The 15803-nt window shown below is 42.2% G+C and overlaps 1 protein-coding gene across 2 annotated transcripts in view; it reads left to right on the top strand.

Annotated features, from left to right (window-relative positions):
* The window catches only part of st6galnac3 (ST6 (alpha-N-acetyl-neuraminyl-2,3-beta-galactosyl-1,3)-N-acetylgalactosaminide alpha-2,6-sialyltransferase 3), a 299917-nt gene that overhangs the window by 226367 nt on the left and 57747 nt on the right, over nt 1-15803 (top strand). For both annotated transcript variants that reach the window (XM_073062598.1, XM_073062597.1), the window contains exon 4: nt 15424-15531. In XM_073062598.1, the coding sequence (XP_072918699.1) occupies nt 15424-15531 (108 nt within the window). The remainder of the gene's footprint in view (nt 1-15423; nt 15532-15803) is intronic.

Below are 15803 nucleotides of genomic sequence, written 5' to 3'. Positions count from 1 at the left end.
TAAATTTTTTTTCTGCCTGCACTGCATACTCTCTGTAACTGTAACACTTTATTCTGCACTCAGTGATTGCTTTTCTCTTGTACTACCTCAGTGAACTGATAGGATGAAATGATCCATATGGGTGGCACGCAAAACAATGTTCTTCATTGTACATTGGTACATGTCCCAATAATAAACCAATTTATGAACTTACCTATTTAAGAGAAACATCCACTATAGGCTATTTACTACAGGTTAAGAATATCCAACTTACAGACATATGAGCTCCTATGATAATAATAGTTCCTCAAAAACTAATATGCAAGAAGGCTGTATCCATCATTAAGGACCTTCACAATCTGGGACAAGTCCTGTTCTCATTACTACCATCAGTGAGGAGGTACAGGAGCCTGAAGACTCATACTTAATGCTTTAGGAATAATTTCTTCCCCTTGGCTATCAGACGCCTGAATGGTCCATGAACCCATGAAAACTACCTCACTATTCCTCCTTTGGACTACCTATCTATCCAGCCATCTGTCTGTCTGTCTATCTATCTATCTATCTAGCTGTCTATCGGTCAATGTACAAATGTATTTATTTATATGTGACTTGTAATACTTTTTTATGTCTTGTACTGTACTGCTGCCAAAAACAAGCTCCTGATATATTTCAGTGATATTTCATGGGATTGAGTTCAAGAGCTGATAGGTAATGTTACAGCTATATAGGACCCTGGTCAGACCCCACTTGGATTACTGTGCTCAGTTTTGGTCACCTCACTACAGGAAGGATGTGGAAACTATAGAAGGGGTGCAGGGGAGATTTACAAGGATGTTACCTGGGGAATAGGTTGAGTGAACTTGGCCTTTTCTCCTTGGAACGACAGAGGATGAGAGGTGACCTGATAGAGGTGTAAAAGACAATGAAAGGTATTGATTGTGTGGATAGTCAGAGGTTTTTTCCCAGGGCTGAAATGGCTAACACAAGAGGGCACAGTTTTAAGGTGCTTGGAAGTAGGTACAGAGGAGATGTCAGGGATAAGTTTTTTGTGCAGAGTGTGGTGAGTGCATGGAATGGGCTGCCAGTGATGGTGGTGGAGGCGGTTTTAATAGGGTCTTGTAAAAGACTCTTGGATAGTACATAGAGCTTAGAAAAATAGAGGGCTAAGGGTAACCTCAAGTATTATCTGAAGAAAGTATATGTTTGGTACAGCATTGTGGGCTGAAGGGCCCATAATGTGCTGTAGGCTTTCTATGTTTCTATGATAATAAACCAGATTCTCGTTCAAAAGTCCAACAGACATATGTTCATTTCTGTTCTGTATTTAATATTTAAGTTATCTTTGCGTATTCTTGTACAAATATTGGTTAATCATTCTTGTTCATTTAAATAATTAATTACGGGTTGTAAGTGAAAATACGTGAATTAAATATGTCATCACACTACCACAGGATACATGCACGACTCGCTTAATAAACTTGAAGTTGCATCTGTATATTTGGACTCCCCACATCTTCCTTTGTATTACTTTAATGTTTTGAAGTTACGAAACATAAGAATTTCTACAAACAGCACAGCTAGTTTGCTCTCTCTCCACCTTTAGTGATGGTTCTTTTGTAGTTTTGATGATATTTACTGCAGCTCTGTGGCGTATCAAGTGATTTTTGTGTATTTTCCAACTTTAAAATGGACCCTATTCATTGCTAGGGACAATCTGCACTACTCTCCACTTCCTTTGGCTACCTTTGTATTCATGCTGTTATGTCCTTTGGGTATTATGTGCAGCCATTGTCCTACAGAACACACACAACATGGAGCACTGGATCCAAAAACCACCCCATTAAACAAAGATAATTTGTCTTTAACAAATGAGTTATTTTGATTGTCTGGTCCCGTATTTCTGTCACTTGGTGTTGATGCATTTTCAGCAGGTGACAATTCTATGGTGCATATTTGGATGTTCAAAGACACTGTTGTAGCAAGTTATTGATATTGTTTGATTTCAACATACCAGAGAAATTTGGAAAGGATGGGAGGGGTTGGGAGGGGTATGAAGGACTATGGTCTGGGTGAGGCCATAGTATTGTATGCAATTTTAGTTACCTACCTACAGGAAAGATGTAAATAAGGTTGAAAGAGTATAGAGAAAACTTACAAGGATGTTGCCGGGTCTGGGGAACCTGAGTTATATGGAAAGATTAGGATCGTATGCCTGTAGAAGACTGAGAGGAGATTTGATAGAAGTACAATTGTGAGGGGTATAGATGGGTTAAGGGTGAAAGGTGAATCTTCTTCACTCAGAGGTTTGTGAGAGTGTGGAATAAACTGCCAGCATAAGTGGTGCATGTAAGCTCAGTTTTAATATTTAAGAGAAGTTTAGATAGGTACCTCGACGGTAGGGATATGGAGGGCTCTGGTCCTGGTGCAGGTTAATGGGAATAGGCAGTTTGAATGGCTAGGCACAGATTAGAGGGACCAAAAGGCCTGTTTCTGTGATCTACTTTTCTATGACTCTCTGACTAGGAAGATTAACAGTTTGGCACACAGGTCTGTAGTGTTCTATAATTCTAACTAGAGCAGATAGACTGAGGCTACGTCCACACTAGACCAGATAATTTTGAAAACACCAGTTTCACGTAAAAACGATAGGCGTCCACACTATGCGTTTTTAAAAATATCTCTATCCACATTGAAACAGAGATTTTAGAGAATCTCCTCCTCCTGCGCATGCACAGGACACATCTACCGAAAACAAACAACATGCTTGGTGTCGAATCTCGCCATAAAAGTACACGTTTGTGTAGTTACAGACTAGAAAAACTTAAAATGATGGACAGCTGTTGGCTTTCACGCAGGGGAACTTAAAAGTAAAAAAAACAAATACTGGAGTGTACGGAGGCAACCGACAGGGAGTTCACAGACAGATTGACCCGGCTGACGACGAACATTGAAAAACTGACTAACTCTGTTGCATTAATAAAGCACCTTGTTAAATGTATAAAACATGTCTGCATCAGTGTTATCTTGTATTTCCGTATAATGTTACATTAAGCTGTTACACATCTATTGTCAGAGTACTTGCATAAATAGGTAAACTACCTTCATACGAGCAAGGACAGAAAACAGGGTAAAGTGAGTATACTTATTTATTCAGTAAGTTATGGGTCAAAGTATTTGGTGAGTACATTTCTACTCTTCTGGCGTCAGTTTCATTGCCGTCTGTTCTGAAATTGTTAGGTTGCGTTCAAGAAAACAATGAAATAGCGCGCTGCCATCTGACAGCGTTTTCAGAAGTCTCCGGTTACCCCGTCCACACTGATCCGGCCAATCCGGTGTTTTCAAAAGTACACCCTTTGGAGAACGTTTCTGGAAAGCCCCAGTTTTGGGGGATGAAAATGCCCATTTTAGTGTGGACAAAGAGTAAAAATGAAGAGAAAAAGCTTCTGTTATGGATTTATCCGGTGTAGTGTGGACGTAGCCTGAAGGAAACAAAAAGTTCAACTGTCTTGGAGATGTCAGAGAGAATAGGGTAGGATTTAACCTTTGTGCTAAAGAATTGTCTTCATATTTGCTCATGGCACAATGGGCTTGTGCTTACAATTAGAATGAATCACAGAATTGTTAGAGAACAAAGGGCAATTGAGTCTACACTATCCCACACTTTGTCAGGCATTCAACTCATAAAAGAAAAGTTTGAAGAGCCTTCAACAGATTAATTGTTTACTTGGACCATCCCCTGCTGTTCCTTGTTAATGTTAAATGAGCCACTGTTGGAAGTGGTGAGTTCAATGCTCAATTCACGGAGCAAAATTCCAGTTGATTTAGTGATTCAAATAAAATCAAAATTTTACATTGAATTTCCAACTCAATCACAATTTAGGTCACGGTGAATGTGACACATCAAGCATTGCTAGACAGCATGTATGAAGCATTTATAAAAATGTTTTCAATCCTGCTTCCCTGGTGTAAGGTATGTGCTGCATTTGTGCTGACAGATGTTCTGTGGAGAGACACAGAGTGTGATAATGGGACCCTTGTAATAACCCTGGCGGTTTGCACTGAGAAGGGCGGTGACAGTTAGCACTGATCGATGCAACAAACTCGACCTCATGTCATAGAATCTCTCAATTTTCTCTGACAGCACAAGTTGCTCAGTTCAGAGGCAATAAGTGACTTGCATTTAAATAGCACCTTGTCCATTCTCAGGATTTCCTAAAACATTTCACAGACAGCAAGCTGCAGTAAATTAGAAGACATGACAGCTAATTTGTTCATGACAAGCATCCACAAACAACAATGGGATAGCAACTGGATTTTTTTTTAAACCAGGAAAGGTAGGTATCAACTTTCATGCAAACACCCCTGCTCTTTGTCAATATAGGATGTTCTGGATGAATCTGAGATGGCAGGCAAAGCCTCTGTTCTAAAGATGGTTTTTCCAACTGTGCAGCATTCCCCCCACACACCGGAGAGTGAGTCCAGGTTGTGTACTTCGACAACAGAGTGGGACCAGAACAAATGGCCACCTAATATCAAGACAAATTGACCTTTTGGATATCAGAATCATGTTTATTGTCACTGACATATGTCGCGAAATGTGCTGTTTTGCGGTAGCAAAACAACGCAATACGTCAAAATACTATAAATTATAATATGAAATATATATTTTAAAAATTTAATAAATAGTTCAAAAGAAACCAAATATAGTGAGGTAGTGTTTATGAGTTGGTTCATTGTCCATTCAGCTATCTGATAGCGGAGGGGAAGAGGTTGTTCCTCAGATTCAAAGTTCAAAGTAAATTTATTACCAAAGTACATATACCCTGTATGTCACCATTCCACCCTGAGATTAATTTTCTTCTGGGCATACTCAGTAAATCTAAAACCATAAATCTTTGTCCTCTCATAATCTACCTGGGAAAAAGAAGATTCTTACTAACTACACTATCTGTTTGGGTAGTGGGGTGGAGATACGTCTCTACCAAAGGAGGAGTATGGTGCTCTTACCCTCTGCTAGCCTGCAGGTCACCCTTGGGCAAGGTGTAGCACCTGCTTAGCCCCCCCCCACCTCCCGATCAGTGTCATGTGAAGCCATGGGATCAGGTGGTGGATGGTCATATGAGCTGCTCATATCACAAGTCCTGGCTATGCGATCACTGACGTCAGGCAGACAATCTCTGAAGAGTATTGATGATGGCTGGGGGGGGGGGGGGGGGTCACTTGTCTTATAAAGACACTACCCAGAAGAAGGCAATAGCAAACGACACCTGCAGAAAAATTTGCCAAGAACAATTATAGTCATGGATAAGACATGTCATATGACACAGCACATTACAAACAAACTCCATCTGTGCCTCTCATCATTTAATAAACTTCTATGAGGTGTCCCCTCAGCTTTGTGATAGAGAATAAAGAGGATATGTGGAATGTGAGAGGGTTTTATGGGAATGTGGCTAATGGGATTGGTGCAGTTGGTCTAGGAACCAGCAATTCTTAGCAGGTCAGGCAGAGAGAGAGAGAGAGATACAGAGTTAATGATACAGGTTGATGAACAGCTTCTTTTCTGTCTGCATAGATTGTGTTTGACCCACTGAGTATTTCCAGAACACTTTTTTTAATTTCGGTTTACAGTATTGTATAATTTATGTGTATTTTGTATTCTGTGTGTTGTCTGAATTGGTCTATCTGAGATACTGCTGTAAACCTGTAATTCACTGTACTGTGCACATGGCAATAAGCTGAGCTGAACTTAAGCTTCTTGTTTTTATCATCAGGGATGATACAAAGATAGGTGGAGGGGCAGGTAGTGTCGAGGAAGCAGGGAGGCTACAGGAGGACTTATACATATTAGAAGAATGGGCAAAGTGGCAGATGGAATACAGTGTCGGGAAGTGTATGGCCGTGCACTTTGGTAGAAGAAATAAAGACTATAAGACCATTAGACAAAGGAGCAGAATTAGGCCATCTGGCCATTGAGTCTGCTCTACCTTTCAATCATGGGTGATCCTTTTTTTCTCCTCCTCAACCCCAGTTCCCAGCATTCTCCTCTTAACCTTTGATGCCATGTCCAATCAAGAACCTATCAATCTCTGCCTTAAATACATCCAACAACCTGGACCCCACAGTTGCATGTGGCAACAAATTCCACAAAGTCACCACCCTTTGGCTAGAGAACCATTTTGAAAGGGCGCCCCTCTATCCTGAGGCAGTGTCCTTTTGTCCTAGGCTCGCCCAACATGGGAAACATCCTTTCCACATCTACTCTGTCTAGGCCTTTCAACATTCGAAAGGTTTCAATGAGATCTCCCCCCCATACTTCGAAATTCCAGTGAGTACAGGCCCAGAGCTATCAAACATTCCTCGTATGATAATCCTGTCATTCCTGGAATCATCCTTGTGAACCTCCTCTGGACTCTCTCCAATGCCAGCACATCTTTTCTAAGATGAGAGGCCCAAAACTGTTCACAATACTCAAGATGAGGCCTCACCAATGCCTTATAAAGTCTCAGCATCACATCCTTGCTCTTGTATTCTAGACTTCTTGAAATGATGTTAACATGGCATTTGCCTTCCTCACTACCGACCCATCCTGCAAGTTAACTTTAGGGTGTTTTGCAGAAGGACTCCCAAGTCCCTTTGCATCTCAGATTTTTGGATTTTCTCCCCATTTAGATAATAGTCCACACATTTATTCCTACTACCTAAGTGCATGACCATGCATTCTACAACATTGTATTTTATTTGCCACTTTCTTGACCATTCTCCTAATCTGTCTAAGCCCTTCTGCATCCTGCCTGTTTCCTCAACACTATCTGCCCTTCCACCAATCTTGGCAACAAAGCCATCTATTCCATCATCTAAATCATTTATATACAGCATAAAAAGAAGTCACTGGCAGCCAACCAGCAAGGGATCCTTTTATTCCCACTCACTGCCTCCTACCAATCAGCCAATGCTCTAACCATGTTAGTAACTTTCCTGTAATACCATGGGCTCTTAACTTGGTAAGCAGCCTCATGTGTGGCACCCTGGCAAAGCTCTTATGAAAGTCCAAGTATACAACATCCACTGCATCCCCTTTATCTATCCTACTTGTAATCTCCTCAAAGTATTCCAAAGAATTCATCAGGCAGGATTTTCCGTAATGGAAACCATGCTGACTTTGTACTATCTTGTCCTGTGTCACCAAGTACTCCATCACCTCATCCTTAACAATTGACTCTTAACATCTTCCCAACCACTGAGGTCAGGCTAACTGGTCTATAATTTCCTTTCTGCTGCTTTCCTCCTTTCTTAAAGATTGGAGTAACATTTGCAATTTTCCAGTCCTCTGGCACCATGCCAGAGTCCACTGATTTTTGAAAGATCATTCCTAATGCCACCATAATCTCGATTGCTGCCTCTTTCAGAACCCTAGGGTGCAGTTCCTCTGGTCTGGGTAACTTATGTACTAAAGGTAAAGGTAAAGGTTTTTCCGCTTCTCTCTTGTAGCAGTAACTGCATCCACTTCACTTCTTTCACACACTACAACATCAGGCACACTGCTAGTGTCTTCCACAGTGAAGACTGATGCAAAATACTCATTTAGTTCGTCAGCCATCTCCTTGTCTCCCATTATAATTTCTCCTGACTCATTAACTAGCGGTCCTGTATCCACTCTCATTTCTCTTTAATTTTTAACATGCTTGAAAAAACGTTTACTATCCACTTTAGTATTATTTGCTAGCTTGCTTTCATATTTCGTCTTTTCCCTTCAAATGATTTTTTTAGTGTTCTCTGTAGGATTTTAAATACTACCCAATCCTCTATCTTCCCACTAATTTTTGCTTTGTTGTATGCCCTTTCTTTTGATTTTACAATAGCTTTGACTTCCCTTGTCTAACATAGTTGCACTATTTTACCATTTGAGTATTTCTTCATTTTTGGAATACACACGTTCTGCACCTTCCTCGTCTTTCCTACAAACCCATGCCATTGCTTCTCTGCTGACATCCCCGCCAGCAGCTCCTTCCAATTTACTTTGGCCAAATCCTCTCTCATACCACTGTAATTTCCCTTACTCCACTAAAATACTGCTACATCAGATTTTACTTTCTCCCTATCAAATTTCAAGTTGTGATCACTGGTTCCTAAGGGTTCTTTTACCTTAAGCTCCCTAATCACCTCTGGTTCATTACATAACACCTAATCCATTATAGCTGATCCTCTCGTAGGCTTAACGACAAACTGCTCTAAAAAGCTATCTCTTAGGCATTCAACAAACTTACTCTCTTGAGATCCATTACCAACCTGATTTTCCCAATCGGTCTGCATGTTAAAATCTCCCATAACTACCCATATAAAGCCAAGACATTTTTCTAAATGGTGAGAAAATTCAAAAATCCGAGGTACAAAGGGACTTGGAAGTCCTCGTGCAGGATTCCCTAAAGATTAATTTGCAAGTTGAGTCAGTGGTGAGGAAGGCAAATGCAATGTTAGCATTCATTTTGAGAGGACTAACATATAAAAGCAAAAATTTAATGTTGAGGTTTTGTAAAGCACTGCTAAGGCCTCACTTGGAGTGTTACAAGCAGTTTTGGGTTTCTTATCTAAGTAAGGATGTGCTGGCGTTGGAGAGGGTTCAAAGGAGATTCACGAAAATCATTCTGGGATTGAAAGGCTTATCATATGTGGAGCGTTTAATGGCTCTGGGCCTGTACTCAATGGAATTTCGAAGAATGTGTGGGGACCTCATTGCAACATGTTGAATGTTGAAATGCCTCAGTAGAGTGGATGTGGAGAAGATGTTTCCTTTGGTGGGGAATTCTAGGACCAGAGGGCACAGCCTCAGAATAGAGGGATGTCCATTTGGAACAGAGATGAGAAGGAATTTCTTTAGCCAGAGAATGGTGAATCTGTGGAATTCATTGCCACAGGTTGCTGTGGAGGCAAAGTTATTAGGTATATTCAAAGTGAGGTTGGTAGGTTCTTGATTAGTAAGAATGTCAAAGATTATAGAGAGAAGGCAGAAGAATGAGGTTGAGAGGGAAAAGGATCAGCCATGATGGAATGGTGGAGAAGACTCAAAGGGCCAAATGGCCTAATTCTGCTCCTATATCTTACAGTCTCATGAAAATCAGCTATCTTCTCTCTCTCCCTTTCTCTCTCTTTCCTTTCTCTCCTCTATCTATCCTATTGACCCTCTTACTCAGATTCAGATTTAAATTTGGATTTATTTGTCACGTGTCCATAGAAACTCACAGTGAAATGTGTCATTTGCATTAACCACCAACACAACCGAGATGTGCAGGGGGATGCTCACAAGTGTCACTACACATTCCAGTGCCACAATGTTCAGCAGAACAAAACTGAACACAACAAACTAGAAAGTACCAAGCAACATGAGCAAAATAACTCCAGTTGCTCACTCTTCCCATCAACTCACCCACCCACATACACATTCCTCTAACCCCAGGATAGGTCATCTCCTTCGGCCTCCAGCAGACACATTGAACCACAGACACTGTATAAGGAAAAATATATAAGGACATCTTTTATACCGCAACTGGATCACCGCATAATTATCTGCATTGAACTTGGGTAACCACACACGCCATTAACCTTACTGTTAAGCCCACCTTTAGCTTCGGATAAGATGGAGCTCATCAGTTGCGGTTGGCAGCTCATTTAAGAGAAGGATGACTCCGATCTCCAATCTCTGCTGCCTTGCAGCTCTACGCACTCATGGGGAAAGCTTTGATAGTAAACCCCTAAGGGAAAAATCCGGAGCTGGAGTCACTAAGGCAATCCTACATTGAGTTCAATGCTGACTGGCAACTCCTGAAACTCAGCTGGTGCCAAACTATATCGGTCTCTGCTGTTCCTTTGGGTTCATCAGTTGTGTGGAGAGGAGGAGCTTGCTACATGGACAACAGCTTTCTCTTCCATATTGTACTGCCCTGGCTTGTGTATCTAGACAGCTAGGTCATAATATCCATGGTCATCCCCCCTCCTCTCCCATGCAGATTTGATTATATGAACTTCCTCCAAGATGATCAGCAATATTCTAACCAATACATGGTTAGAGATACATTACCACCTGGTGAAACTTCTGTCACTGTGCTGAACCGACAAAGTTGTCAAATATCTTAAACGTCACTCACATAAAACAACATTCAGACGTGAATAAAATTTATATATTGTGTTCATTACTTTTCAAACAAAAGTAAAATTGATGCGCTTCAAATCATTTTAAAAAGTGGTTAATGTTTTAAAGTGTTCAATCTTTGAACAATACCTCACTATTTTGTTCTCTTTTTGCTTTACTTATTTACTTGTTTGTGTATTTATCTCTCTCTTGTCCATTATGCTGCTGGCATTTAGGGCGCCAATGAAAGTCCTCCATGTCAGACAGTGGTTACAACTTCCTTCATCGTGTCAGTAGCTTCCTCTCAGTTTTCACTACTGTCAGTCATGCAAGTCCTGGGAACGCCATCACACTCAGTTGCAGAAGATAGATAGATAGATAGATAGATAGATAGATAGATAGATAGATAGATACTTTATTCATCCCCATGGGGAAATTCAGCTTTTTTTTCCAATGTCCCATACACTTGTTGTATCAAAACTAATTACATACAATACTTAACTCAGTAAAAAATATGATATGCATCTAAATCACTATCTCAAAAAGCATTAATAATAGCTTTTAAAAAGTTCTTAAGTCCTGGCGGTAGAATTGTAAAGCCTAATGGCATTGGGGAGTATTGACCTCTTCATCCTGTCTGAGGAGCATTGCATCGATAGTAACCTGTCGCTGAAACTGCTTCTCTGTCTCTGGATGGTGCTATGTAGAGGATGTTCAGAGTTTTCCATAATTGACCGTAGCCTACTCAGCGCCCTTCGCTCAGCTACCGATGTTAAACTCTCCAGTACTTTGCCCACGACAGAGCCCGCCTTCCTTACCAGCTTATTAAGACGTGAGGCGTCCCTCTTCTTAATGCTTCCTCCCCAACACGCCACCACAAAGAAGAGGGCGCTCTCCACAACTGACCTATAGAATATCTTCAGCATCTCACTACAGACATTGAATGATGCCAACCTTCTAAGGAAGTACAGTCGACTCTGTGCCTTCCTGCACAAGGCATCTGTGTTGGCAGTCCAGTCTAGCTTCTCGTCTAACTGTACTCCCAGATACTTGTAGGTCTTAACCTGCTCCACACATTCTCCATTAATGATCACTGGCTCCATATGAGGCCTAGATCTCCTAAAGTCCACCACCATCTCCTTGGTCTTGGTGATATTGAGACGCAGGTAGTTTGAGTTGCACCATATCACAAAGTCCTGTATCAGTTTCCTATACTCCTCCTCCTGTCCATTCCTGACACACCCCACTATGGCCGTGTCATCAGCGAACTTCTGCACATGGCAGGACTCCGAGTTATATTGGAAGTCTGATGTGTACAGGGTGAACAGGACCGGAGAGAGTACGGTTCCCTGCGGCGCTCCTGTGCTGCTGACCACCGTGTCAGACCTACAGTCTCCCAACCGCACATACTGAGGTCTATCTGTCAAGTAGTCCACTATCCAATCCACCATGTGAGAGTCTACTCCCATCTCCGTTAGTTTGTGCCTTAAGATCTTGGGCTGGATGGTGTTAAAGGCACTAGAGAAGTCAAGGAATGTAATCCTCACAGCACAACTGACCCCATCTAGGTGAAGGATCCTTCATTGCTGTTTCCATAACAATTTTGTTTTACCAGTCAGGGTTGTTAGCCCTGAGCTGAACCCCCAAATCTGGAGGACCAGTGGATCAATCTTAGTCTGGCCTCTACCCTGTTTGGCACAAGTGACTCTACCAAGAGGCAAAGCATAAAGTCCTGATTCCAGCCAGCATAGCCCTCTGGGTCATTGAGGCACACAAGCCTCCAAGCCACAGCAAGTTTATGGTCCTCTTGGAATATTTTTTAATGCATTTATTCAATAATTCTTATTGTAACTTACAGTAATTTTTTCTGTATGCAATGTACTGGATTGGATTGGATAGTGGACTACTTGACAGATAGACCTCAGTATGTGCCACAGGGAACCGTACTCTCTCCGGTCCTGTTCACCCTGTACACATCTGACTTCCAATATAACTCGGAGTCCTGCCATGTGCAGAAGTTCGCTGATGACACGGCCATAGTGGGGTGTGTCAGGAATGGACAGGAGGAGGAGTATAGGAAACTGATACAGGACTTTGTGATATGGTGCAACTCAAACTACCTGCGTCTCAATGTCACCAAGACCAAGGAGATAGTGGTGGACTTTAGGAGATCTAGGCCTCATATGGAGCCAGTGATCATTAATGGAGAATGTGTGGAGCAGGTTAAGACCTACAAGTATCTGGGAGTACAGTTGGACGAGAAGCTAGACTGGACTGCCAACACAGATGCCTTGTGCAGGAAGGCACAGAGTCGACTGTACTTCCTTAGAAGGTTGGCGTCATTCAATGTCTGCAGTGAGATGCTGAAGATGTTCTATAGGTCAGTTGTTGAGAGCGCCCTCTTCTTTGTGGTGGCGTGTTGGGGAGGAAGCATTAAGAAGAAGGACGCCTCACGTCTTAATAAGCTGATAAGGAAGGCGGGCTCTGTCGTGGGCAAAGTACTGGAGAGTTTAACATCGGTAGCTGAGCGAAGGGCGCTGAGTAGGCTACGGTCAATTATGGAAAACCCTGAACATCCTCTACATAGCACCATCCAGAGACAGAGAAGCAGTTTCAGCGACAGGTTACTGTCGATGCAATGCTCCTCAGACAGGATGAAGAGGTCAATACTCCCCAATGCCATTAGGCTTTACAATTCAACTGCCAGGACTTAAGAACTTTTTTTAAAGCTATTATTAATGCTTTTTGAGTTAGTGATTTAGATGCATATCATATTATTACTGAGTTAAGTATTGTATGTAATGAGTTTTTGCTACAACATGTGTATGGGACATTGGAAAAAATGTTGAATTTCCCCATGGGGATGAATAAAGTATCTATCTATCTATCTATCTATCTATCTACTGCTGCTGCAAAACAACAAATTTCATGACATGTGTCAGTGCAATTAAACCTGTCTTTGATTCTGATTAAATTTTAATATGTAATAAGTTTAATATTTAACAAGTTGGTAGGGTTGTTAAGAAGGCGTATGGTATGTTGACCTTCATTAGTTACGGAATTGAGCTCAAGAACTGCAAGGTAATGATGCAGCTCTTTATAACTCTGGTTAGACAGCACAAGGAATATTGTGTTCATTCCTGGTCACCTCAGTAAAGAAAGAATATGGAAGCTTTAGAAAGAATGGAGAGGATATTGCCTCGACTGGATAGGTGAGGATAGGTTGAATGAGCTTGGGCTTTTCTCTTTGGAGCAAGGAGGATGAGAAGTGACCTGACAGAGGTGTACAAGATGAAAGGGGACAAAGATAGAGTAGACAGTCAAAGCCTTTTTCCCAGGACAAAAATGGCTAATACAAGGGGGCATAATTTTAAGGTGATTGGAGAAAAGTATAGTGGGGATGTCAGAGTTAAGTCCTTTACACAGAGAGTGGTGGTGTGTTGAATGCACTACCAGGAGTGGTAGCAGAGGCAGATACACAGAGGGTATTTAAGAAACTCTTAGCTAGATACATGGATGATTGGAAATGGAGGATAGTATAGGAGGGAATGGTGAGAGCAGATTAAAATGTTGGCACAACAACATGGGCTGAAGTGCTGTATTGTTCTATGTTATACTGACAGAGGTACGGAACCGCGAGGATAAAAGGCAGGTATCGAAGGCAGTGAGGGTCACAGGGTGCCTGTATGAACTGGGGTCTTCCCAAGCACAAAATCACTTGGGCAGAGCTTTGAAGACTGGAGCCCTTCTGCATTTCTTTCCTCCGGCCCTGAGAGCATGACAGTCTCCCTACACCATTACTGTACACACTTGGGGGCAAGAGAGGACCCTAACTGCAAGCTTTGTGGTCAGCAAAGTTCACTGGAACACATACTGTTAGGATACAAAACAGTTTTAACGGAAGGACGATATAAGTGGTGCCATGACAGCATACTGCTGTCCCTTGCTGACACACTGGAGTGGGAGAGGTGTAAAAAGAGACCAGCTGGCAGAGAGACATACAGGGCAGTCATTTTCATCAAAGAGAGGGTCACGCCAGTCATATCAAAGAGGCCTAAATCCAATCTGATGCAAAATGCCAAATCATGGGAGATGAGGGTCGATGTGGGGAGGAAGCTGCAGTTCCCGGAGGTGGTGCAAATCACACTTCGACCAGACATCATACTGTGGTCCACCAAAGACAAGAAAATCATCCTGGTGGAGCTCACAGTACCACGGGAAGAAGGATGTGAGGAGGCTCACGAGAAGGTGGCCCTGAAGTACCAGTCTGTAGTCCAGGAGTGCAGGGACAAAGGATGGCAGGTGAAGCTATTCCCCGTGGAGCTCGGCTACAGAGGGTTCCCGGAAAGGTCTGTGTGGAGGTTACTGTCTGCAATGGGCCTTGATGAACAAAAGCAAGAACCAAGAAGCTCACAGGATAGGAGAGGAAGCAGAATGCACTCTTGCTGGTCCTCTCTTGCCCCCATGTGTGCAGCAGTAATGGTGCAGGACTTGAGCTGGAAGTCAGGAGCAGATGGGCAGTGACTTGGCCACCACTGCTGACCCCCCCCCCCCCACCCCAACTGGAGGAGAGTGTAGTGGTCAAGGGTTGAAACACTCTCTGAAGGCTGGACACTACCTGACAACATCCGCACCTGGCCGAAGTGACCTCATCAGGTAACTGAAGAGAGCACCCTGGTGTATGATGCAAGTATGTTTTATGTAAATTACCTGAAACTTACCCCTCTTCTTCTCCACCAAAATGAATAGAGTTGCCAAGGTTGGCACATGTCAGACTGCTGCAGGTTTAGAAGACAGATTTTCCAAAGTAATGGTTGGGATTCTGGGGAAATTTGCACTCCACTGATAAACTCCAAAGGGGAGTGGTTGGGATACTAAGGAAATTTTGGACTTCTGTGTTTGTGCGTGTTTCATTGTGAGCTGTTGGCTTTACTCAGGCTTCTGAGCTCCAGGCTGCCTCTGTGGAAAGTTTGGGCCAATATCTCCTTCACAAGATATAGTGCGTAGGACTAATGATAGTACTGCAGATCTAGTCTAGTCAGATCTGTGAACAGCCGAAAAACAACTTGCACAGCTCCAAGCTCAAGATATCCCATTTGTCATTTAGTTTGAACAGCATTTTGCACCTTGCTTTGTGAATTGCTTTCCACAGATACTGCAGGCTGCAAACTGACATGAATCGCAAGCTTGAGATAAATAATTCACACTGCCTGACGCCAGCTGTGGCATTTTTTGTCTCCCTGCCTTGTGATGCGGTTTTGACAAAGTGCTAATACTTGATCATTTTCCAATGTTTTCTGTTTTCTTTTTGGCAGGTTATTGTCAGGTACATACCTAAGTACTGGCTGGTTCACACTTGTGCTTGCGATGGAAGTCTGCCCTAAAATTCATATCTTTGGAATGATTAATGATGCTTATTGCAGGTAAGGTCACTGATGGGATTTTCTTTCTTCACTGAGCAACCCTGAAAATGTGAAAGGGTTCAGTTGGATAGACAATGTTTCTCTGTGCCTCCTTAAATCTAGGAGGATGTTTTGATTGGATAGTGACAAATAAATGGACCGGAAATTTCAAGAGGATGGTTGGAATGTAGAATTCACTACCACAGGGAGTATTTGAGGCAAATTTCAAAGCTGCATTGAAGGATGAAAGGAATAGAAGATTATAATGAAAGGGTGAGGTGTGCAAGATGTTA

Source organism: Hemitrygon akajei, chromosome 12 (assembly GCF_048418815.1).
Source record: "Hemitrygon akajei chromosome 12, sHemAka1.3, whole genome shotgun sequence".
Taxonomy (NCBI): Eukaryota; Metazoa; Chordata; class Chondrichthyes; order Myliobatiformes; family Dasyatidae; genus Hemitrygon; species Hemitrygon akajei.
This window is presented reverse-complemented; position numbering and strand designations above follow the sequence as displayed.